The sequence below is a fragment of the Rhinoraja longicauda genome, chromosome 3 (genome assembly GCF_053455715.1).
Source record: "Rhinoraja longicauda isolate Sanriku21f chromosome 3, sRhiLon1.1, whole genome shotgun sequence".
Lineage (NCBI taxonomy): Eukaryota > Metazoa > Chordata > Chondrichthyes > Rajiformes > Arhynchobatidae > Rhinoraja > Rhinoraja longicauda.
Window position 1 is genome coordinate 35,178,906 of NC_135955.1, and position 25,628 is coordinate 35,204,533.

At 42.0% G+C, this 25,628-nt stretch overlaps 1 protein-coding gene across 29 annotated transcripts in view; it reads left to right on the forward strand.

The window, feature by feature from the left end:
• LOC144591791 (receptor-type tyrosine-protein phosphatase delta-like) overlaps positions 1 to 25,628 on the forward strand; it is a 1,768,335-nt gene that overhangs the window by 1,716,347 nt on the left and 26,360 nt on the right. For all 29 annotated transcript variants that reach the window (XM_078395814.1, XM_078395847.1, XM_078395838.1 and 26 more), the window contains 4 exons: positions 10,087 to 10,206; positions 10,843 to 10,997; positions 22,524 to 22,809; positions 24,629 to 24,807. In XM_078395814.1, coding sequence (XP_078251940.1) covers positions 10,087 to 10,206; positions 10,843 to 10,997; positions 22,524 to 22,809; positions 24,629 to 24,807 — 740 coding nt within the window. The remainder of the gene's footprint in view (positions 1 to 10,086; positions 10,207 to 10,842; positions 10,998 to 22,523; positions 22,810 to 24,628; positions 24,808 to 25,628) is intronic.

The window sequence follows — 25,628 nt, forward strand, 5'->3', positions numbered from 1 at the left end:
CTGGAATGAAAAGAGCAACAGCATGGACACTTATCTTTCACTGTTGACTCGTTGCTTTATTCAGCTCTGGAAACGAATGATATGAAGGCACCACAATAGACAGTCAACACTCCCGAGTACATGATTAATTCAATTATAAAAGCTGAATTTCTGCCATATTCTCTGTAATGTAAATCTGGAAAATTGTTGGTACATTTTCATGTTCTATTCATTTTATAAGACTGTAAGACATAGGTAGAATGAGGCCATTCAGCCCATGTGTCTGCTGCGCCATTTGATCATGGCTGATCTATTTCTCCTCACAACCCCATTCTCCTGCCTTCTTCTTGTAACTCTTGACACCCTTACGAATCAAGAACATGCCAATCCCCGCTTTAAAAATACCAATGACTTGGCCACAAATAACAAGATGTGTCATAACTCACAGTGGCCTGACCACATAAATGGCATAGTTTAGTAGTGATATGTTTATTTAAGATCAGTTTATTGTACAGCCACATTACAGTTTTGTTAATAATCTTATCTCAGCATAAACCAGTCATATGATAAATGCACTAGCCATTGAAATCTAGGTTAGCTAACATTGTTATTTACAATATATATTAACGCAGCATGGAAACAGGCCCTTCAGCCCAACTCATCAATGATGACCAAGATGTCCCATCGAAGCTGGTCATGCGCCTGTGTTTGGCCCACATCCCACAAAACATTTCCTATCCGTGTATATGTCCAAGTGCTATTTAAATGCTGCTACAGTACCCTTGCCCACTACTTCTAGTGGGGCAGGGACTAATGGGGTGCCGCAGGGTGCACTAGCAGTGACTACTGAGGTGCACTAGCAGTGACTAGGGTCAATGCTGGGACCCCAGTTATTTACAATATATATTGACGATTTGGATGAGGGAATTAAATGTAACATCTCCAAGTTAGCGGGTGACACAAAGCTGGGTGGCAGTATGAGCTGCGAGGACGATGATATGAGGCTGCAGGGTGACTTTCTTAGGGTGGATGAATGGGCAGATGCATGGCAGATGCAGTATGTGCAGTATCCACTATGTTGGAAAGAACAAGAAGGTAGATTATTATCTGAATGGTGTTAGATTACGAAAAGGGGAGGTTCAACGAGACCTGGGTGTCCTTGTATATCAGTCACTGAAAGTAAGCATGCAGGTACAGCAGGCTGTGAAGAAAGCAAATGGCATGTTTGCCTTCATAACGAGAGGATTTGAGTATAGGAGCAAGGAGGTCTTACTGCAGCTTTGCAGGACCCTGGTGCGACCACACCTGCAGTATTGTGTGCAGTTTTGGTATCCTAATTTGAAGAAGGACATTCTTGCTATTGAGGGAGTGCAGTGTTAGTTCACCAGGTTATTTCCCTGGATGGCGGGACTGACATATGATGAAAGAATGGGTCGACTGGGCTTGTATTCACTGGAATCTAGAAGGATGAGAGGGGATCTTATAGAAATATGTAAAATTCTTAAAGGATTGGACAGGCTAGATGCAGGAAAAATGTCCCCGATGTTGGGGGAGTCCAAAACCAGGAGTCGTGGTTTAAGAATAAGGGATAGGCCATTTAGGACTGAGATGAGGAAAAACTTTTCCATCCAGAGAGTTGTGAATCTGTGGAATTCTCTGCCACAGAAGGCAGTGGAGGCCAATTTACTGGATCTTTTCAAGAGAGAGTTAGATTTAGCTCTTCGGGCTAAAGCAATCAAGGGATATGGGGAAAAAGCAGGAAGGAGGTACTGATTTTAAATGATCAGCCATGATCATATTGAATGGTGATGCTGGCTCGAAGGGCCGAATGGCCCACTCCTGCACATATTTTTCTATGTTTCGACAGTGCCCTCCATAATGTTTGGGTCAAAAACCCATCATTTACCCATCATTTATTTATTTGCCGCTGTACTCCACAATTTGAGATTTGTAATTAAAAAAATCACATGTGGTTAAAGTGAACATTGTGAGATTTTATTAAAGGTCATTTTTATACATTTTGGTTTCACCAGGTAGAAATTACAGCTGTGATTTTACATAGTCCCCCCATTTCAGGGCAACATAATGTTTGGGACACATGGCTTCACAGGTGTTTGTAATTTCTCAGGTGTTTAATTGCCTCCTTAATGCAGGTATAAGAGAATTCTCAGCACCTAGTTTTTTTCTCCAGTCTTTCCATCACCTTTGGAAACTTTTATTACCGTTTATCAACATGAGGACCAAAGTTGTGCCAATGAAAGTCAAAGAAGTCATTATGAGACTGCGAAACAAGAATAAAACTGTTAGAGACATCAGCCAAACCTAAGGCTTACCAAAATCAACTGTTTGGAACATCATTAAGAAGAAAGAGAGCACTGGTTAGCTTACTAATCGCAAAGGGACTGGCAGGCCAAGGAAGACCTCCACAGCTGATGACAGAATTCTCTCAAAAATAAAGAAAAATCCCCAAACACCTGTCCGACAGATCAGAAAAACTTTTCAGGAGTCGGGTGTGGATTTGTCAATGACCACTGTCCGCAGAAGACTTCATGAACAGAAATACAGAGGCTGCACTGCAAGATGCAAACCACTGGTCAGCCGCAAAAATAGGATGGCCGGGTTGCAGTTTGCAAAGAAGTGCTTAAAAGAGCAACCACACTTCTGGACAGATGAGACGAAGATTAACTTATATCAGTGTGATAGCAGGGGCAAAGTATGGAAGAGAGAAGGAACTGCCCGATATCCAAAGCATACCACCTCATCTGTGAAACACGGTGGTGGGGATGTATGGCTGCTGAAGGTATTGTCTCATTTATCGTCATTGATGATACAACTGCTCATGGTGGTAGCACAATGAATTCTGAAGTGTATAGCCACATCCTATCTGCTCAAGTTCAAACAAATGCCTCAAAACTCATTGGCCGGCGGTTCATTCTACAGCAAAACAATGATCCCAAACATACTGCTAAAGCAACAAAGGAGTTTTTCAAAGCTAAAAAATGGTAAATTCTTGAGTGGCCAAGTCAATCACCCAATCTGAACCCAATTGAGCATGACTTTTATATACTGAAGAGAAAACTGAAGGGGACTAGCCCCCAAAACAAGCATAAGCTAAAGATGGTTGCAATACAGGCCTGGCAGAGCATCACCAGAGAAGACACCCAGCAACTGGTGGTATCCATGAATTGCAGACTTCAAGCAGTCACTGCATGCAAAGGATATGCAACAAAATACTAAACATGACTACTTTCATTTACATGACATTGCTGTGTCCAAAACATTATGGTGCCCTGAAATGGGGGGACTATGTATAAACACTGCTGTAATTTCTACATGGTGAAACCAAAATGTATAAAAATGGCCTTTATTAAAATCTGACAATGTGCACTTTAACCACTTGATTTTTTTCTATTACAAATCTCAAATTGTGGAGTACAGAGGCAAATAAATAAATGATGGGTCTTTGTCCCAAACATTATGGAGGGTACTGTATGTATCTATGTTTTGGACAAATTGGAATATGTCTTCTTTCGTGTTTTCAAAGTTCATTGCAGCAGTGAACTGAACAAATATTTCATTGCACATAATATCTGAATTATAAAATATTTCTCCCTGATGTTTGAATATTCGTCACATACATTGATCTGCCTGATCTTCATGTTTTGCATCAATATGTATTTCTTCCATTTTTAAAAATAATTCTCTTTATTTTTCTTCCCTTCTCATTTTTTATGCCAATGGATAGAATTTTGCATACCAGCCCATCACCATTGCAAGATCCCTCACTTTTCTTATTCTCCTTTCATATAGTTTCACTGTCTCTTGTATCCGACTTGCATGATTCTTTCAGGACTGTATCAGTGTCTCTGAGCCAATATTGACAATATTTAGCTCTCCGGCTTATTCCAGGACCTGGCAGTTAAAACGTTCATGCTTCTGTGCATTCATATTAAGAAGGAAAACAATAGTCCAGAACTTTATACTGAAGGACTTTTTGCAAAGTCTGGATAGTCAAACATTCTGCTGGGGGAAGTGGGTCAAGCAACATTTCTGTAGAAAGGAACGGTCAATGTTTTGGTTCAAAGCTCTGCATCATTCGCATCCAACCCCTGTCCTGATGCAGGGTTTCAAACTGAAATCGGGACCCTTCGTTAATTATTAATTGTACTAGGTAACCAGACCATAATGCTGCATAAATACAAAGCACAACCTGATGCAGGTCTATAATAATCCATAGTAGTTCGGTGCTGAGGTAGGATTGTGGTTAGGTTGGTACAATGTGGTTCAAGACCCGAATGGTTGTTGAGAAGAAGCTATTCTTCAAGCTGGAGGTAACAGTACTGTAGCTTCGTCATGATGCTAGCAGGTGATAGAGTGGTGAGGGTCTCTGATGACATTAGCTGGCTCCTTCAAGCAGCGTATCCTGTAGATCACTATGATGGAGGGGAGGTCAACACCTGTGATGGACTGACAACTCCTTCTGTCAAAGCTCTTCTGCTTATTAACCCATGTGTAAATACTCTCGATCAGGGTCATTTGGAATTAGTCTAGTCAGGTCCCATTTCTGGATGGCATGGCTAGGGTGGAAACATGAGCTTTCAGAGATACTGCCACCTACAGGAGAAACCATCCCCTTTGAGGCTTAATTGAACCAGTGTTGGGTGGGGCTCAATGATTTAGTGATACTTTATTGTCACATGTAGCTAGGTACAGTGAAGTGCTTTCTTTTGCATATAACCTGACAAAATCATACAGCAGACCTCATCAAGGCAGTACGCAAGAGTCACTGCATTTCTGGCACTGACTCAAAGTCGCAACAGTTCACCAAACAATTGGTGGACTTTTGGTCAGTGGTTATCGGTGATTTGGAGAATAATGACAAAAGCAGAAAATGAACAGAGACATTCCCCAAAATCTCATCATTCATCACAAACATATGTCTAACAGAGGAGAGACAGGCGTTTCCACACAGCAGCAGTTCAAATCTTTAAACAAGAGTAGTGGAAGCAGGTGGTGTGACACAAGCCAGGCTTTTTCACCCGACACACCAGTGTGTGTGCTTTTGGGACCTCTGCGTGCCAGGCATTCAGGAGTAATCAACCCAGCTAAAGATAGAAAGCCTAGAGCTCCTCGACGGAATTAACTCAGCATGCTGGTCTAAATCTATAAATGACCAAAACAAATGTGGTCTGGATACGAATCGATTTATTTCCCCAGCGCACACACCCAGCTTCTATTTGGATCAGACTTCTGATCCTGCTCTCATGACATTTCCATGATAGCAGAATTCAAGCAAATGTATGGAGGACAAAGTAATGCCCTACTTTAAATTGAATGTCTGAGGAAGAGGCCTGACTGAAAACATACCCTGTCCATGTTCTCCAGAGATGCTGCCTGACTCGCTGAGTTCCTCCAGCACTTTGTATCTTTCCCTGTAATGCTTCATGCTTCAGTGATACAAGGCTCCTCTGAGTTCTTAATTGGTATCCAGACATACTTTGTATCGGAGGTGTTGTCCATGTCGGACACCATCTTTGTAATTGGAGTTACCATATGCAGTGTTTACGCACGGTAGACATCCACAGAGTGGGCGATCATGAGATCACATTGTACCATTTGCTGATGTTGCTGTATTGGGACAGGCTCTCTCTTAACCTGGCTCAGTGAAATGTAAAGTTGTGTGAAAGGTAATCCACTGAAGCTATTTAAGGGAGCCATCAACTGCTTAAGGTTGCTGGTCTGGCTATTATTTAATTTGATGTTGTGGCAATTCACTGAGACTTGAGTTCTACAGGATGCTGTCTGTGTAGACTTTATAGATTCTCCCTGTGATCACTTGGGTTTTCTCTGGATGCTCTGCTTTCCTCCCTCATTCCAAAGCTGTGCAGGTTTGTAGATAAATTGGCTTCTGTGAATTGCCCCTCGTATCTAAGATAGAACAAGAGTAAGGGTGATCGTTGGTCAGTGTAAATTCGGTGGGTTCAACAGCCTGTCTCCACATTGTATTTCTAAACTGAACTATCTCCACCTCTCATCATTTTATAAACTTCTTTCAGGTCACTCCTCAACCTCCTTGGCTCCAAGGAAAACAACCCTTTACCGTTTCACCTTAAACCTATGTCCTCTGGTTCTTGATCCTATACTTTGGGTAAAAGACTGTCATCTCCATCTATTCCCCTCATGATCTTATACACCTCAATGAGATCATCCCTCCGCAGCTCCAAGGAATAAGGTCCTAATCTGCCCAACCTCTCCCTGTAGCTCAGGCCCTCAAGTCCTGGCAGCAAAGTGACCAAAACTGAACACAAATACACCTCACCAATGTCTTGTGTAACTGTTGGAGAGGAAAATGGTTAGGCAGTTACTGAACATTGATCAGGCCATCAGTGGATGATAGAGATCGTGGACCATCCTTACCCTCTTCTTGAAGCCACAATAAGTAGTCATTCTTCAAGAGGGGTAGCACAGGGGCACAGCTGGTGGAGCTGCTGCCTGACAGAGACCAAGACCAGGGTTCGATCCAAACCTCAGATGCTGTGTCTGCATGGAATTTGCAAGTTTTCCCTGTGACCACATGGATTTACTGCGGGTGCACCAGTTTCCTCCCACATCCCAAAGAAATAAAGGTTTGTCGGTTGATTGGCCTCTATAAATTGCCCCTGGTGTCCAGGGAATGGCCACAAAAGTGGGATAACATGGAACTAATGTGAACGGGTGATCAATGCGTGTCTTGGACACGTTGGGCCAAAGGACCTGTTTCCATGCTGTATCTTTCATTCTATCAGTGAGAGATGTGAGGTTCAACTTTCTTGATGCTTCTCTTTTGCGACTCTATTTCAGGATAAAATTCCAGCTATTATGGACCAAGTGAGTTATCGCGATCACAGAGAGAAGCAGTACCTATTTATGCCTCAGCCCTTCCAGATCGGTTTCCTGGAAATTGCATGCAGTGAGATTATACTTGATCTGACTGAAAATAAAATAATAATAATAATAATAATAATAATAATAATAATAATAATAATAATAATAATAATAATAATAATAATAATAATAATAATAATAATATGCCTTTATTGTCATTGTACGCAAGGTACAACAAAATTCGAAGTGCTACAGCTGATAACAGGGCGACAGTGCATAACTGAATATTTGCAAAATATGAATTGCAAGTTATTATTTTCCATTAAAAATTTGTGCACGCTCCCATGCATTGGGAGGAAGGAACAAATGGAAAAACCTTTCCTCAGTAAATAAATTTATCACAAAATTCTGGTAGGATTAAACAGTAATCAGTTTTATTTCCGCGTTCGTTCAATTCCGGAAATATAACTCTGAGCTGAACTGCATGCAACATAGCAGTTTGGAGCAAAATGATGAATTTAGTGTGCTGTGAAGAAATTGGAAAATGTGACAGTAATATATTAGTTTTTGTCACGATGCAGAGGTTCGTAAAGAATCCCATATCTAAAATTGCGCAGGCAGGATAAACAGCCCTATTGTTAGAATGGAACCATCGGTGTCAAGTTGGAACGTTTTGCATAATTACTCACAGGGAAAACAAAGAATGTTGTATAAATTATCGTTCATTTGATGCTGGTAACACTTTAGCCCTCAGTAGCTGTTTCTGCCATTGCCTGGAATTGTTCTTGTGATAAGGACCTAATGATTAACACATTGCTTTTTATATATTTAAGTATTGGTAGTGGCAATAAAAAGATATGTTTGCTTTCAAAATCTATCCGTTGCAATAAAAAATAATAGCATTCCACAACCACTACCCTCCAGCAAAACCAGTAGTAATTAGTATAATTATAATATCGGCCCATTTAACAGCTTATATAAAATGCTATGTCTCTGTATTTTATTAGTTTGTTATCCCATCAGCCTGTAATTCAGCTTTTTAGTACATACTAGACCAAGTGGACCCGTTGGGCCCATTCCTCATAGAGGGGGGGAGAGAGAAGGGGAGAGGGTGTCATCACTGAGTGAGCCCTATCCCCCCTCGCCCTCTCCTGACCCTCCCTCCCTCCCCCCACCCCCACTTTCCCCTCCTCCCCACCCCCACTCTCTCCTGCCCCCCACTGTCCCCTTCCCCCCACTGTCCCCTTCCCCCCCACCCCTACTGTTCCCCCCACTCCCCCCTGCCCCCACCCCCTGGCCCCGACCTCAGTCCTTCCCTCGCCTGTCTCCCCTTGCCCGTCCTCAGTCCTTCCCCTCCCCTCGCCCGGCCCCAGGCGAGGGGAGAGGGAAGGACTGAGCGCGGGCGGGCGGCGGCGGCGGCGCTGCCGGCGGCCATCTTGTTTTGGCGAGTGAGGAGCAAATGAAGTGGAAGGTGGGGCATTGTGACGTCACACGCTGAGGAGCCTGAGGAAATGGGTTATGAAGTGAATTCACAAACTTTAAAATGTCTGTAGCTTTAAAAATGTAGCTTCAATTTGAATGAGAGTTGTTACATATTATGGGCAGGATAATGGTAGTAAGGTGGTGCAAAAATTGTGGCGCTATGGTGTACCGTTTTGGCTGTGCGAACCATAAAAGTTATGCTCTGGTCAAACACACATACACACAAACATTCATACAGAGAGTTTGAGTAATATATATATAGATAGATAGATTATCCTGAGGATGCATTTGTTTGAGCAGATAAGGTTGGCTAGCATAAATTAGCAATATTACTCTGTAAACCTTGATTTAATGGTAATTAGATAATTTTGCATCTGTAACCTGCATTCCAGGAGGTGAACCGTCTTATGTAAAATTATGTAAAAATAACAATGCAATGGGCAGAAGACAGTTTGAGGTTAGATCTATTCTGCAGTACCAAAGTATGTTCCGAGGACATAAGTTTAATGTGAGGAGGGGAAGATTTAACAAGGGATTTGCTGAGAGGTAACTTTTTCACACAAAGGGTGGTCGGTATATGGAATGAGCTGCCAGAGGAGGTCGCTGAAGCAGGTACTATCGAAACGTTTAAGAAACATTTAGACATGTACGTGGATAGGACAGGTTCAGAGGGATGTGGGCCAAATGTGGGCAGGTGGGACTAGTGTAGATGGGACATGCTGATCTGTGCGGGCAAGTTGTGCCGAAGGGCCTTTCTCTACGCTGTTTGACTCTATGACTATGTGACGGAACCAGGAGCAAATGTTTATAGCAAGAAACGGATTCTGCAAAGGAAAAAGTCTTGACGAAGTGTGGCAGACCCAAAACATTGACTGTTTCCCTTTCCACAGATGCTGACTGAGATTTCTAGCATTGTCTGGTTTTGTTTTAGCTTCACATCATTTGCAGGTTTTTAAAAAATATTTCACATTTTACAAAAGGTTTGCATAATATAACTCTAATGTAAAAATGAATGATATTTTGCAATTTAAAAAATCCTTTTGTAGTTCCCAGGCCCGTACCCACCTCTCTGTCTGTAGCCATCGTTGGGGGTTTTTTTCCAGCTGTTGCTTTGCCTTCTATGCAACATTGAAAACAAAATTGCAATGCACTTTTTTGATCCTGCATTGCAAAAACACCCAAACTCGCTCTTTATTAAATGGCACTCGTGTCAACAGTTATTAAATGGATGAAAATTTTACCTTGGCCTTTGTTTGAATAAACCTACCATTTCTTGCAGCACCTGGATCCAAATGCCCTTTATGTTGGCAGAGGCAACATTTGGAACACTTTGTAACCAAGAGAGATTTTTTTATCTTTAAACATCAGATATCCCCAAGTGTCACTCACTTTGGAAAACTCTTGATTGATTAATAATAATAATAATAAATTTTATTTGTCATATGTAGGTTGGCACAGGGTCAACGGTACAATGAAATGTATTTAATAAGACAACGGGTCACCTCAGCAGTAATATCCCAAGGATAAATAAGATTTTAAAATTTAAATTAAGATTTAAAAGATTGATTTACCAGTATTACGGATTTTCTTCTGAGTTCAGTTTTCATACAATTAAATAATTTAATTCATAATAAAGTCAATGAATTCAATATCGTGACTGAGTGGATTTTTTTTAAAAACAGTTAATTAATAATATATTTGAAGAACATCGTTTATTAGTTTATTATCCGGAAGGTATCCTAATCCTTTTTATTTTTGCAGGTGAAATGTGACCAGTATTGGCCTTCCAGAGGTACAGAAACCTTGGGATTAATCCAAGTCACTCTGCAGGATACGGTTGAACTAGCAACTTACTGCGTGAGAACATTAACATTAGACAAGGTACATCTTCTGCTCATTTAACATTTTTTCAAAAGTGTCTAAACTTCTTTTCTCACCCTAGTTGTCCTTGGTGTCCCAGCAGTAAAGTATATCTGTTTTCACTAGACCTGGCTGCCTTGTAGTCTGAGGGGGATGTTAAACAAAGATCTTTTCCCTTCGAATCAAGTTCAAGAGAAGCAAGCACTGCCATAAATACATCTTGTTGCAGGCAGTCAGCAAACATTTGTGGTTACAGACTCATTTTAGTTCATTAGGTGAAGGGACTGACTGCAGTCTGACATCTGTAGGTCAGATGTCCACATTTTCTGTGTTTAAATTGAACCTGAGGTCGTTAAACCTGGAAGGCAAGTCTTACTTTAAGAACTGAAGCCAACAAATAGTGTAATTTGAATTGCAACTGGCAGAAAGTAATTGTGTACAGGTGACTGGAAAACCTCAGCTTACCAGCCTGCCTGACATGAAGAAGGGTCTCGACCCAAAAAGTCACCCATTCCTACTCTCCAGAGATACTGCCTGTCCCGCATCGACACCAGCATTTTGTGTCTATCTTCTGCCTAACATGAACCTTTTTTTTTAAAATTGGGCTGTTGTGAATGTGCTGATCAGTTTGTAAGTAAACCCACCTTTCCCGTACAGATCGGCTCCAGTGAAAAGAGGGAAGTGCGACAATTTCAATTCACAGCGTGGCCTGATCACGGGGTTCCAGAGCACCCTACGCCATTCCTGGCCTTCCTACGGCGTGTGAAGGCTTGCAACCCTCCAGATGCTGGGCCTATGGTTGTACATTGCAGGTAGGTGGCTCTTACAAGAATAACACTGCAGTCAGTTAGCCAGGGGTTCATTTATTTAAAACATTTGATTGGTTGGCCAACCCTCCAACAAACTGTCAGAATGCTGGCTGGCTTTCTTTCTTCCAACTTTTGTAAAAAAACAGTGCAACGAAATCTGCTGAAAGATACTAATACCAAACACATTGCTTGAATTTCTTTCCCATCGTTCAAAGCAAAAAGATTAACTCACGGTTTTGCTTGTCCAGTGAAAAGCGGAGAGACAGGTGTCCTGAAATTGATTGGTGCTGGTTTAGGGTCATTAAATGGTTGAAAAGTCCGAACCAAGAGAACATTTGGTTTGACGACCTCCTGTTGCTGAATTCTGCAGCCTGCATTGTCCAAGATCACAGATGTTGCTGGGCATCACAGCATAAATCGAGACTCCTCCATGTGTTAGCCAGCCAGTTGCAGAGAAGTCTCATGGAGCAAATCATGACTTCATGCAGCTCAAAGATAGTCTGTGATTTTGCTCTTGCCATTCAATTTTTTTTCATAAGTTCAGAAGTGATAGGTGCAGAATTAGACCATTCAGCCCATCAAATCTACTCTGCCATTCAATCACGACTGATGTATCTTTCCCTCTTAACCCCATTCTGTCTTCTCCCCATAACCCCTGACACCCGTACTAATCAAGAACCTATGCCTGCCTTAAAAATATCCATTGAACGCTTTTAATTCTGAGATTATGACCTCTGGTCCTAGATACTCCCACCAGTGGAAACATCCTCTCCACATCCATTCTATCCAGGCCTGGATTTCTTCGCTAGATTTAAATTACGGGTGCACACAGATACTTGATCTGGTTTTTAGCGACAGATTTTACTGTTCATCCCCACAGGGAGGGATTTTTGTTGTAATCTTCACGCTAGTTGTTGCACTGTAGTACAGGAAGTAACAGGGTATCCTGGTGTGTTCTCACTGTCCATTTCCTCTTCTGCTACGTTACTGGAAAAATTATTCTTATCTGCACTTTTAAGTCTGATTTAATTTTGAGATTTTCTGTCTTTTTAATGTTTACTAAACCTAGTGGACCCATTGGGCCCAAACGTCTTCTGCATTGGTGCAGCGCCCTCTCCTCCCCCTCCCCTCCCTCTCCCCCTCCCCAGGCATGTGGAGTTTCCGTGGATTTCCGCGTTTTTAAAATCCATTTTCCGCGATTTTTGCATGATTTCCGAGTTTTTCACTTTGCCAAATAAACGGAGAATTCGGATCGAAAAAAGAAAGAAAAATAAATAAACGATGTATAGACTTGTAATGAACACTAGGGTTCCACTAGAGGTCGCTAGGGGTTCCGCGAGAAATCCCCCGCGCCCTGGAAGTCTCCCCGAAAATGTGGCACCTAGGCTGGGCAAGGCAGCCAATCTCGACCTCATCAGGACTTCCATGGCCAATCGGTGGGTTGAATTTGCAACCTGCGGCCGGGGCTCTGGAACTCCAGCCCAGCTGGAGCCAGCAAATCTATCCCCATAGCCAGTCTGAAGAAGGGTCTCGACCCGAAACGTCACCCATTCCTTCTCTCCCGAGATGCTGCCTGACCTGCTGAGTTACTCCAGCATTTTGTGAATAAACCCATAGCCAACTTCTTTGGCCTGCTAGATAAACCAGCAAAGCTCTGGAACCAAGAGTGCCAGAAAATCAGTGGTGGAACTGTAATGAGTAAATATTAAATTTAAGTGTAAGACCATATAAATAAATTAATGAAGACATGGTTAAAATATAAAACACAGCAGAAAAGCCAATTAACACCTTTTTGGGCTGATTTTCAATTAATGTGTGAATTTACTTAAATGTTATTAGTGTACAGTGATATATTCACATTATTTTGTAATGTCTGTTTATACTTAAATGTCTGTAATTAACTAAAAGAGGCTTGAAACTGGTAATTTTGTGTGTAGATTTTCAAAAATGTTCCAATTTTTTGACCCCCGCTGTACACCTCACGCAAGCACTCGGCTCTTTTCCTCTTTTTTTTAACCTCACTGACATGCGTTCTCCCCCCGTCGACTTCCCCCCTCCCCGCTCCCTCCCCCCTTCCTCCTTCCTCCCCCTCCCCTTCTCCTCCCCCCCACTCCATCCCCCTCAACCCCCCTTTCCTCCCCTCCCTCCCTAGGAGATAGATTTAAACTTTAAAATGTGAATAACTTTTAAAATATTACACCGATTTCAATGAAACTTCTTCCATTAGCACCAAAGGGATGACGGTGAGTAAGGTGGGCCTAAAATTGATGCGCTATCGTGTACCGTTTTGGCTGTAGTTCAGGAACAAACAAACAAGAGTTTTAGTATATAGATGTATGAGCAAATTGTAGGTAATTCCCTGTTAGAGTTTGATGAGTGAGTGTCCAGAGTAAAATTTCCAGAGTATATTGATTCGAAAATAATCATCTAGTTTAGTTTTACTTTAGAGGTACAACATGAGAACAGGCCTTTGGCCCACTGAATCCACACCAAGCATCAACAACCCATTCACACTAGTTCTATATTATCCCACTTTCACATCCACTCCCTATGCACTTAGGGCAATTGACAAAGGCCAATTAACCAACAAACCCACACATCTTTGGGATGTGGAAAGAAACTGGAGCACCTGGAGGAAACCCACACAATCACAAATTCTATAAAGGCAGCACCCGAGGTCAGGATCAAACCCAGGTCTCTTGCGCTGTGAAGCAACATCTCTACTAACCATGCCAGTCCGTGGAGAAGTCTACCCAAATGATGAACGTAATTAGCATTTTGCCATGGTGGAGACTTAGCTCCAACACCGCATGTTCTATCTGGATCTAAGCCACTGTCTGTGCAAAGTTTGCACATTCTTTCTGTGACCATGTGGTTTTCCTCCAGGAACACTGTCCCAATGTCCCAATGTCCCAAAGACTTGGCACCTGTAACTCGTGTGTAGGTAGGCGGAAGAATCTGTAGGAGTGTGGGGTATTCATTGAATGGTGTGCAGAATAAACTGGGATGGATATAGGATGAGTACAGATGAGTACTTGATTGTGGGCAAGGACTCAATAGGCCACGAGATAGTTTTCATGTTGCATGACTGTGACTCATCACATGAAAATTATTTAGGTTTCTTTCTTTTTGGAATTCAGTGTAGGAATAATCTGAATTATATGTTGGTAGTTGTGGTATACTTGGGAGGAAGAAAACTGGTTTTGGACCTATAAAAAGAATAAAGGAAAACTTGCATCTACATATCACCTTTCATAAACTTAACAACGCCCAAAGCATTTTACATCAACAAAGTATTTTTAACTTGCACTCTTCTGATGTAAAAGTCATGACAATGAATTTGCACACAACCAGATTTGACACGTTGCAAAGTGACTTCAGGATAATCTTTTCATATCATATCATATCATATATATACAGCCGGAAACAGGCCTTTTCGGCCCACCAAGTCCGTGCCGCCCAGCGATCCCCGCACATTAACACTATCCTACACCCACTAGGGACAATTTTTACATTTACCCAGTCATTGATTGAGGAAACGATATTAGTTTAGTTTAGTGTAGAGATGCAGGGTGGAAACAGACCCTTCGGCCCAGCGAGTCCGCTCCAACCAGCGATCCCTGCACATTAACACTATCTTAATGACAGGAAAGAGAATCAGCATTCGTTATGGATTACTCCAGCAAAGATGCAGCATAAACATAAGGAACTGAATGGTGTACTTCAGTAAGCAACGTTTCCATGATCTCATAATTTCATGTGATAGGAGCAGAATTAGGCCATTCGGCCCATCAAGTCTACTCCACCATTCAATCATGGCTGACCGATCTCTCCCTCCCAAATCCATTCTCCTGCCTTCTCCCCATGACCTCTGACACATGTACTAATCAAGAATCTATCTATCTCTGCCTTAAATAGATCCACTGACTTTGCCTCCACAGCCTTCTGTGACAAAGAATTCCACAGATTCACCACCCTCTTAGTAAAGCAATTCCTCCTCATCTCCTTCCTAAAAGAACACCCTTTTATTCTGCAGCTATGACCTCTAGTCCTAGACTCTCCCACTTGTGGAAACATCCCCTCCACATCCACTCTATCCAAGCCTTTCGTTATTCTCATCTATCAATAAAGCGAGGGTTTTCAGGGGAATGTGTCTCCTGCCATTGCAAAATGATAATCATTTAAAACATTGCCAGCAGCCCTTGATAATTAACAAAACCAAGTTGAGCACATTAGGCAAAGAGAAACTGCTTCAAGATTACTTGCAGTGGTTTTAATGCCATCCGATGTAAGGACTTTAACAGACTCAAAGTGGCCCAGAGAAATGCAGCATTACATAAAGGACAGTTACATTAAATTGAACCTGCGGAAGGTTCTGATGAAATGTGACATTTCTGGCAGGGTCCAAATGAATCAGTAGAGCTGAATTATTTTTGAAAGAGGCCCAAGTTCATTTTTATAACACCTTGAAAGTGAGGGAAATTACCTCAAATGGTCCTCATCCATGTGAAAAAAAATCCTCCAGATTATCACTATTATGGACTTTATTTTATGTTTAGCATTTATGATGCACCACTTGGGGTTTATGACTCAAATTTAGCCCAGCTCTCTTCAAGTAATAACTCGCACACCTTGCGCTCTGAAGTCTATATTTTTCCATATTTCTGTGACAGTGTAGAAAGAGGCCACTTCAGTCTATCAGAAATCTGTAGGCTCATAAAAACTCATAGAGTAATCCATTCCCTGGAATTTCTCCCTATTTTCTCCCATCAAATCTACTCGGAATCACCTACATTTTGCAACAATTTACATTGGGCAATTAATCTACCAGCCAGCCTTCTGTCGGACTACTCAGGCACTCAATGGTTGGTTATTCTCAACATTTTTCATTGATATTTTACACTGGGCACTCACTGTCAAAGGCACTCAAACTCTGTCGGGGAATGACTGATGCTTAGCTCATAGATAAACATCAGATACACAACATTCCTCAACATGAAATCTCCACGATATTAACCTCAGAAGTGCAGTTAAGAAAATTCTTCCAGCACCTCAGCAGAAGAGAATGTGGATAATGCAAATACACCAGGGCATCTTGTCACTTCCTGCACTGCAGTGCAACAACTAACAAGGTGTTTCTGACAAAATGTCCTGCTTGAATTGAACATCTGTGCCATCCTCAAGGTCATACACCTTGCATTGTCATGCAAGAAATGAGAGCGTCATCTATGGATAAGCGAAAAAGAGACTTGAATTGTCTACTTCCAGTAGATTTGCTTTTCATTGCCACAGGCATTGTTCCACTGAGAACAAGGTAGAATTTGTCATAGTTTTTCTGTTCTGATGTTGGCACATGCTGCAAATCCACCTCTTGTTTCCATCGACGGTAGTTGAGTGAAGATTTCATGGCTTTTGGCAGTTTCAGTAAAAATAATCTGCTAGGATCTGGTGTTAATGCAGTTTGCATTAGAATGACCGGTCAATGAGGGAAAAGAACACAGCAATCTGGTGGAAAACCGAGAACCAATTTACATGCAAAATAATAACTGCAAAATAATACACAGAATAAGGAGATATTTGTAGCCTTGTCTGGAACAGTGTGTGTTATGTGATGGATTGCGTTTCTTATCAACATAGCATTTGGTCATCCAGCCAAATTTCAGGCTCACTGTTCGTCAGATTACAGGCCTGATATTGGTCAGATTGGAATAAACCTTTCAGCTGCCACGTGAATTTTGTCCCTCGTTTATTACTTCTTTTTTTGCCCTTACATGGGCTATTTGTCACCCTTGAAACTCATTCTGAATCAAAATAGAGGTCGAAAACTTATGAATCTCAGTAACAGGTATATAAAAATGAGAAGGAAATTGATCCGAAACAACTAATTGCAGAAAATGAGGGAATGTCTTCTAAGTAATATGTCAACTATGGGGACCATGAACTATTAGATTGTTATTATAAACCATTGGTCAAGGCATGGAATCCTAGAGAGATACAGTACAGAGATAAACTCGTAAACATGCTGGAGGAAAAAAAGACTGCGGTTCCAGCAGTATGGAGAACATAGATAGATACGCTCTTCGGACTGATTGTGGAGGGGGGGGGGGGCGGGGGAGGAGAGCTGGAAGAGAGGAGGGGCAGGACAAAGCCTGGCAAGTAATAGACCAGAGGGCATAGGCTTAAGGTGAAGGGGGAAATATTTAATAGGAATCCAAGGGGTACCTTTTTCACACAAAGGATGGTGGATGTATGGAACAAGCTGCCAGAGGAGGTAATTGAGGCAGGGACTATCACAACAATTAGAAAACAGTTAGGCAGGTGCATGAATAGGACAGGTTTGGGGGGGTATGGACCAAATGCTGGTAGCTGAGACATATTGTCCATTGTGGACAAGTTGGGCTGAAGGGCAGGGGGAGGGGAGAAATATGTGCAAGTCCAGGTGGAGCACAGGGGAGGGGGTGTGGGAGAAAGGTGAGGAGGGAAGAAGACACCTAAAAATTATCTTCCCCATTCTTCTCTCTCCCCTCTCTATCTACCCTCTCCAAATTCCCTTCCCTCCTCTTCTCTCCCTTATCTCTCTCCTTCTTCCCTCCATCCCCTTTCTCTTTTATCCTGCCCCTTCTCACCCTCTCCTCTCTCTCACCCCCTTTTCCTCCCCTTTCCTCCTAAATTCTCTCTATCCCTCCCCCTCTCTCAATAGACAATAGACAATAGGTGCAGGAGTAGGCCATTCAGCCCTTCGAGCCAGCACCGCCATTCAATGCGATCATGGCTGATCACTCTCAATCAGTACCCCGTTCCTGCCTCCTCCCCATACCCCCTCACTCCGCTATCCTTAAGAGCTCTATCCAGCTCTCTCTTGAAAGCATCCAACGAACTGGCCTCCACTGCCTTCTGAGGCAGAGAATTCCACACCTTCACCACCCTCTGACTGAAAAAGTTCTTCCTCATCTCCGTTCTAAATGGCCTACCCCTTATTCTTAAACTGTGGCCCCTTGTTCTGGACTCCCCCAACATTGGGAACATGTTATCTGCCTCTAATGTGTCCAATCCCCTAATTATCTTATATGTTTCAATAAGATCCCCCCTCATCCTTCTAAATTCCAGTGTATACAAGCCCAATCGCTCCAGCCTTTCAACATACGACAGTCCCGCCATTCCGGGAATTAACCTAGTGAACCTACGCTGCACGCCCTCCATAGCAAGAATATCCTTCCTCAAATTTGGAGACCAAAACTGCACACAGTACTCCAGGTGCGGTCTCACCAGGGCCCGGTACAACTGTAGAAGGACCTCTTTGCTCCTATACTCAACTCCTCTTGTTACGAAGGCCAACATTCCATTGGCTTTCTTCACTGCCTGCTGTACCTGCATGCTTCCTTTCATTGACTGATGCACTAGGACACCCAGATCTCGTTGAACTCCTCCTCCTCCTAACTTGGCACCATTCAGATAATAATCTGCCTTTCTATTCTTGCTTCCAAAGTGAATAACCTCACACTTATCTACATTAAACTGCATCTGCCATGTATCCGCCCACTCACACAACCTGTCCAAATCACCCTGCAGCCTTATTGCATCTTCCTCACAATTCACACTACCCCCCAACTTAGTATCATCTGCAAATTTGCTAATGGTACTTTTAATCCCTTCGTCTAAGTCCCTTCTCCCTTCTCCACATTCTCTACATCTCCACTTTCCTCGCCCCATTCTTCCAACACAAACTATGATAAGAAAAGTGACCAGTTATACTATATATTTACTTGAGGTATAAATGTTGACCAGGGAGAATATCTCAAGGTTCACATCTTACATTGACTTGAAACGACAGAAAAGTTCCAGTTGAGCATTTCACCTGAATGTTGGTATCTCTGTCACAAAACATCAGCTAAGGTTAAGTGCTCGCATCTCTGGGGTGTCACTTAAACCCGTCATCTACTCCAGAGTTTCCTACCTTTGAGCTCTGCGAATAACATCATCCAGGGAAACCATGGAAATTTCTAAACAATGTCTACATTTGTGAATAAAACCTTAATAAACAATACAGAATAAGATGTGCAAAGAATTCACAAAGATGCAGAGATAGCATTGCTCTGTTATGTTATTGAAATATGGCTGGAATATTGTCATGAACACATTACTGAGTTCAGCTGCTGGGAGATGAACATGCAATGTTTTATTATCCTCATTAGAAATAAAATCAATCCCCTCGTTGACTGGTTAGATGTTAACGAACAAACATTGAAGTTAATGTTAATCAGAATTTGTGCCACTAAGATCCCCTAATGACAAGATATCAATGACAACGAAGCAATGATTCACTCTGTAGTTGGCATCTTTGCTTTCTTATTCAGGCACCAGTCACAGAGTGAGCTTTTGCTTTGGAGTCTGACCCAAATATTAATCACTACATTTAAAAAAGTAGTGGTTTGCTGAATTAGGAACACTTTAGTATGTTACCCAATTCACTAACATGAATTAATATTCAGTAACATCCATCACTATCACACCTGCTAAACACAGTAATAGTTTGTATTTTCAAACACATTTCACACACATGAACCCAGTGGGCATTGTTCAATTTTACTTCTGTTCTTTTTTCCAACTTGGAGTAAAAGTTTTGTTGTATATTTTACACTTCCACTGCCCTCACTATTATTCCCTTTCCTGCCTGAACTGCTCTCACTCTCAGCTTCTTTTCACCTGCCAATTTTAGATTTTTACATTCTGATGTTGATTGGGAGTCACCTGTTCGATCACCAGTTCTTGTTTTGTTCACCCTGTCGTGGCTACTACCCTACAGAACAGAGCTGTCTTCTCAATCGGATTGTTTCCCATCCACTATTCCCTGGAAAGCACTTCTTAAATGCCAAGCTCGGTTAATCAGCCCTAAAAGGTTGATTAAATCTTGCCCCGGACGGAACACAATCAGTCTGAAGAAGGGTCCCGACTCGAAACATCACCACTCCATTTCCTCCACAGATGCTGGCTGACTAACCAAGTTCCTCTAGCACTCTGTGTTTTGCTCAAGATTCCAGCATCTGCAGTTCCTTGTGTCTCCGACAAATGGTTCATGCTTTTGTGCATTATGTTATCATAAGAATCATATTCACCATTGCAACAATGGTTCATGTTCCACTCAAGATTGGCACACCATGGCAGCACTGAGAGGCACAGCATTTATTGAATGTTTCATTTTCAACAAACCTGTAAAACAGGCTGCTTGCATGTTATCTCTTTGCTGATTATGCAACTTACTGTGCACAAATGAGCTGCCATGTTTCCTTCATCACAACAATGAGCCAAGCTGCTTCAAAAGTGGCTCATTAATTGTGAAGTGCTCTGTAATGTCCCGAGGTCAGTAAAAGGTCTGCACAAAATACGCCTTTAATTTCTTTATTTAGCCAAAAATGTCTGTTTGGTTTAGTTCAGATCTGTGTTTGTCTTTTTTTCAATATTTTCGAGAGTACACATACACTGTAGGTGGCAGGCTCACTCCCTATACTGGTAGCAGATGAGTCGATAGGCTCAGAGTCACACAGCACGAAAACAGGCCCAATGTACCCATGCCAACCAAAATGCCCCATCTACACTAGTTCCACCTGCCTGCATTTGCCCCATATACCTTTCCTATCTATGTGCCTGCCCAAATGTCTTTTAAATGTTGTTATCGTACCTATCTCATCTGGCAGCTGGTTCCACCTCCCCACCACCCTCCATTTGAAAAAAATGCTCCTCAGGTCCCTATTAAATCTTTCCCCTCTAACTTTAAACTTACTCCTAAAACACAATCAGCCTGAAGAGTCCCTACTCGAAACATCGCCAGTCCATTCCCTCCACAGATGTTGCCTGACAAAGTTCCACCCGCACTTTGTAATTTGCTCAATTGCAGCATGTGTCCAAATGTATTTTAAATGTTGTTATAGTAATGGCCTCGACGACCTCCTCTGGAGCTTGTTCCATATACCCACCACCCACCGTGTGAAAAAGTTGCCCCTCAAGTTCCTGTGTTTCGCTCAAAGTTGCAGCATCTGCAATACCTACTAGCAGTGCAGGTATTAGTAACAATAATCAGCAGTATCATCCAAGCCAGGGGAGAAACACCACCAGTCAACTTTCTATTCGCAGTGTGGAGCTAAGTCCCAGACACCTGTGAAAGGTTGTTGCCTCTTGCAAGGGAAGTCTTACAATTAAGATTTCAGGTTCCAAAGACCTCTACTTCAAACTTTATAGAAAAACCTCAGCACCCAGAAAAGGTATACTTTGCCAGAAAGTTGTTCCTGAACTTGAAATAGGAAAAGAAGTGAAACTATATATTTCAGAACTTTAAGATCAAATAGTCATGAGTCTTATGAAAGTAATAATCTATGAGGGACCAATGAAGTATGACTTTCATTTCCATTCATGAGATTTGGCATGACTCATTGCTAAAAACAAAAATTGTAATTCACCATTCCCTCTAGCATGTCCTATGTACTTACAACCACAACACATTGGTGAACACTATACGATGCGCATGCTAATGCTTCTTGACAGGAGCACAGACTGACCAAATGGTGGAGATGAAATTGATCTGATCCCTTTTGATTTATTTTTTCATTTAATTTTTGTTTTTCAAATTATCTTCGCAAATCTTCACATATAAACTGGCTAAGAAGGACAAATAATTTCTCTGTGGAGTGGCACAGTGATGCAACAGGTAGAGCTGCTGCCTCACAGCGCCAGAGATAAGGGTTTGATCCTGACCTCGAGTGTTGTCTCTGTGGATTTTTGCACATTCTCCCATGGCTTTCCTCTGGGTGCTCCAGCTTCCATCCACATCCCAAAGACGTACGGGCTTGTAAGCTAATTGGCTAATTACCTTTAATGTATAGGGAGTGGATACAAAAATGGGTTAACGTAGAACTAGGGTACATAAGTAATCAATGGTTGGCGTGGACTCGGTGGGCTGAAGAGCCAAGTTCACTGCTGTATCTCTAAACTAACCTAAACTAATTAAAATTGTGTATTTGATAAATCTGTCCAATTTTTTCATGCAGTTAAAGTCAATAAGCAAGGCTTGACAGTATGCTAAATGCTAGTCTCCTGTATTAGGATGTGAGTTAGTTATGGAAAATGTACCATTGGATTGAGCTGCTATTGATTTGAAACGGGTACCTTTTTATGGTGAAGTCGGGTTTATAATCCCATGGAAAGCATCGGTCTCTTGTCAAAGAAATTACACTTGTCATGTCCAAGTTCAGGTTAAATGTTATCATTATTGGTGGGGTAAACTCAAGCTGAAACCATTTGAAACAAAATTGACAAATTGAAAGCCAGTTCAGTCTGAAATTTTACAGCCCATTTACGTCGATATAAAGCTGAAAGCACTTGCAAGGTCACAAAATGTATCATCTTTAAGATAAATAAAACATAACACCGGAGGATTTGAGAGATTGCATTGGTGTTGCTCATGAAGGATACATAATGTCAAAGGATCTGCTCCAATGCTTATTCAATATTGTCCTTCTTTTTGTTTTTGTTTTCCAGTGCCGGGGTTGGAAGGACCGGATGTTTCATTGTAATAGATGCCATGTTAGAGAGAATAAAGCATGAGAAAACCGTAGATATTTATGGTCACGTAACACTAATGAGATCACAGAGGAATTACATGGTACAGACTGAAGACCAATATATCTTTATTCATGATGCACTGCTTGAAGCAGTGACTTGTGGAAATACCGAAGTGCCAGCCAGAAACTTGTACGCATACATCCAAAAGCTGACACAAGTGGAGCCGGGAGAAAACGTCACCGGCATGGAATTGGAGTTCAAGGTAATGGAGGCGTTCTTCAAAATAGGATTCTTATCTGTAGCTTCAGAGTTGCAAACTGCTCAGTCAAAAAATGTAATTGACTTTTTTTTTTTCAGTCTACAGTTTTGTATGAGCCATTAGGGCAGCAGCCTATCAAGTCACACACCTGATCTCTGTGAAACAATCCATTAGGTTTCCATTCCATTCCCATCACTCACCCTGTTGCTTGGCAAATGTCTTTCCTTTGTGCCTGTCCACCTTCTTGCAGAGATCAACAAGCATCACAGTATATAGAATGGTCCTTTCAAGTATGTTACCAGAGCCCAGAGTGAGGGGTGTGGGAATGGGGAGAGGGTGCAAGGAAGGCCAATGAACACTTGGATCAAATTGCATGCCCAATGTAAGCCAAATGCGTTAAGTGCAAAGCCACAAGAAAGCAGAACCTGAATACTGAAACACAGTCCTATTGTGCACTTCCCCTCACAGAGCAGATAATGTGAAAGAAAATCTGGGTTGCAGGGAGATTGGCTCCAGGAGAAGTCTAAGATTGGAGAAAGCATCAGGCCAGAAGGTCAGTAGGGGCTAGGCTGCCAGAATAAGCAAGGTGAGCTGACAGGGAGGTCTCTGGGCTAGGCAGTCACGGATTGCCTGGCCAATTGATAATGTAAGATAAAAGGGAGATGTTGGACAACGGATTGGTGGTCTTGGAGTGACCCACAGCAGATCATTGGAGAGAGGGATGGTTAGGCGAGGATTTTGAGCACCCAAGGAGGGTGGTAATTACCAAGTGTGGGAGCACCAGAAATGAACTGTTACAATGGTTGCATTTATTATTATAAGGGACCCACGTGAGGCAGGTTCAAGGGTAATAGTCTGGAACATTTTAGGCAAATGTTTTGTGAGTAGTAATGAAGCATGCCTTGTGAAGGGCTACTTGCGCATGAGTGGGCCACATATGTTCCAAACTTCTGCACGTATCATGCAGGCATACTTCACGGTATATGTCATCGCTCCTTCACACATTCACAAACAACCCGGAAACATGGAAAATTACCATTTCAGTCCACGACATCCTTTGCAAGTAATTTTATTTCAATTGAAATTGAGTTCTGTTTTACACAGAAACCTGACGCTGTGCAATCCAATTGTAAGGCAAAGATCTTTACATTAGTAAACTCAGAGGAAAAGTTATTATTACAGTATTGATATTTGGCACAGTCATCGTCACAAATCTAGGTGAACACAAGGAAGCCAATGATAATCTCCACAGGGTTTTACACCTATTACATAAAAACATAGAAAAATAGGCGCCATTCGGCCCTTCGAGCCAGCACCGCCATTCAATATAATCATGGCTGGTCATCTCAAATCAGTACCCCGTTCCTGCTTTTTATTTATTGAGCTGAGGGTATGTTGGAAATTAGAACATAACATGCAGGCAGTATTGATGATCAGTCGTCAGATTAGTTGATGATTACTCATCAAATTAGATGCAGGGTAATTTTACTCCAATAATGTAAAACCCAACCTCTGAAGAACATTGGCTGCTCAATCCATGGCTTTAATGGGTGGCGTTATCATCAGAATGCTGTAAACTGGTGGTCAATTGGAAATGGGGTGAGATTTCCCACATTTCGATCAGAGAAAGTAAAGTGTCTCCTATCTAATCAGTGTTTCTGCTTCTCCACATATTTCAAAGATGTTTTAACATCCTGCTAGCCTTATCCCCATCACTTCGCTTCTGCCAATCCCACATCCATTTTTAACCTGGTTGTAGCTATAAAGTGTATTCTCTCTCTGAAATATCCCCTCCAAAAAAATGTACTTTGTTTTCCCACAGCGTCTAGCTAACACGAAAGCTCACACATCAAGATTCATTAGTGCCAATCTTCCATGTAACAAATTCAAGAATCGCCTTGTTAATATTATGCCATATGAATCCACAAGAGTATGTCTACAGCCAATAAGAGGAGTTGAGGGCTCGGACTACATCAATGCCAGTTTCATCGATGGGTACAGGTAAGCAAAAACAATAATATATCTGCATAAGAACATAATAAAGATTAGAAACCTTGCTGGACCATTTAATAGGACCATTGTTGATTTTGTATCCCAGTATTAAACCCATCTCCCTTGATTTCTCCGAGATCCATTGTCTGACTTGAATATACTCCGCAATCTCTAAAACCGTCCAGGTAGAGGAATTTGACAATTCACTATTCGCTGAATGAAGAAAGTCCTTCCCATCTCAGTGGTGATTGAACTGCTGAATATTTTGAGATTGATTCTAGACACGGCAGTCCGTTATTACTGCGTCACCCACCCATCCCCGTCAACCCTCTTCAAAATGTAAACCAATGAGATTGTCTTACGTTCTTCTACATTTGAGAGCTCAGACCCAGTCTTCTTACTTTGTCCTCATGGAGCAAAGATTCCCAGCCTCGGAATTGATCTTGTGAGTCTACATTGCATTCCCTCTGTCGCTAGTACATCTTTCCTTAGGTAGGAAGTCCACACTTGTAGCCAAATTCCCATGCTCTTATCTCACTCACTGAGCATAGACCTCACCTCACAAAGTACCTGTACTCTAGTTAATGGCTGCTGCCAGACAATCTTCTTCCAACCGTACGCCTCCAAAGACATAATCCCACTCCTGTCACTTAAATGTTTCCCTATCCTCACTCTGCACTGGTACATAAGGAAATGCTTTACCCTAATGTAAAACATAGCCTGAAGTAGCCAAAGCCTTTGGAATGCTGCACAGTGATGGATTAACACACCTATACCGACGACCTCCCAGGCCAGTACCTTGCTGGGCCACTTTAGATGATATCAGGAGT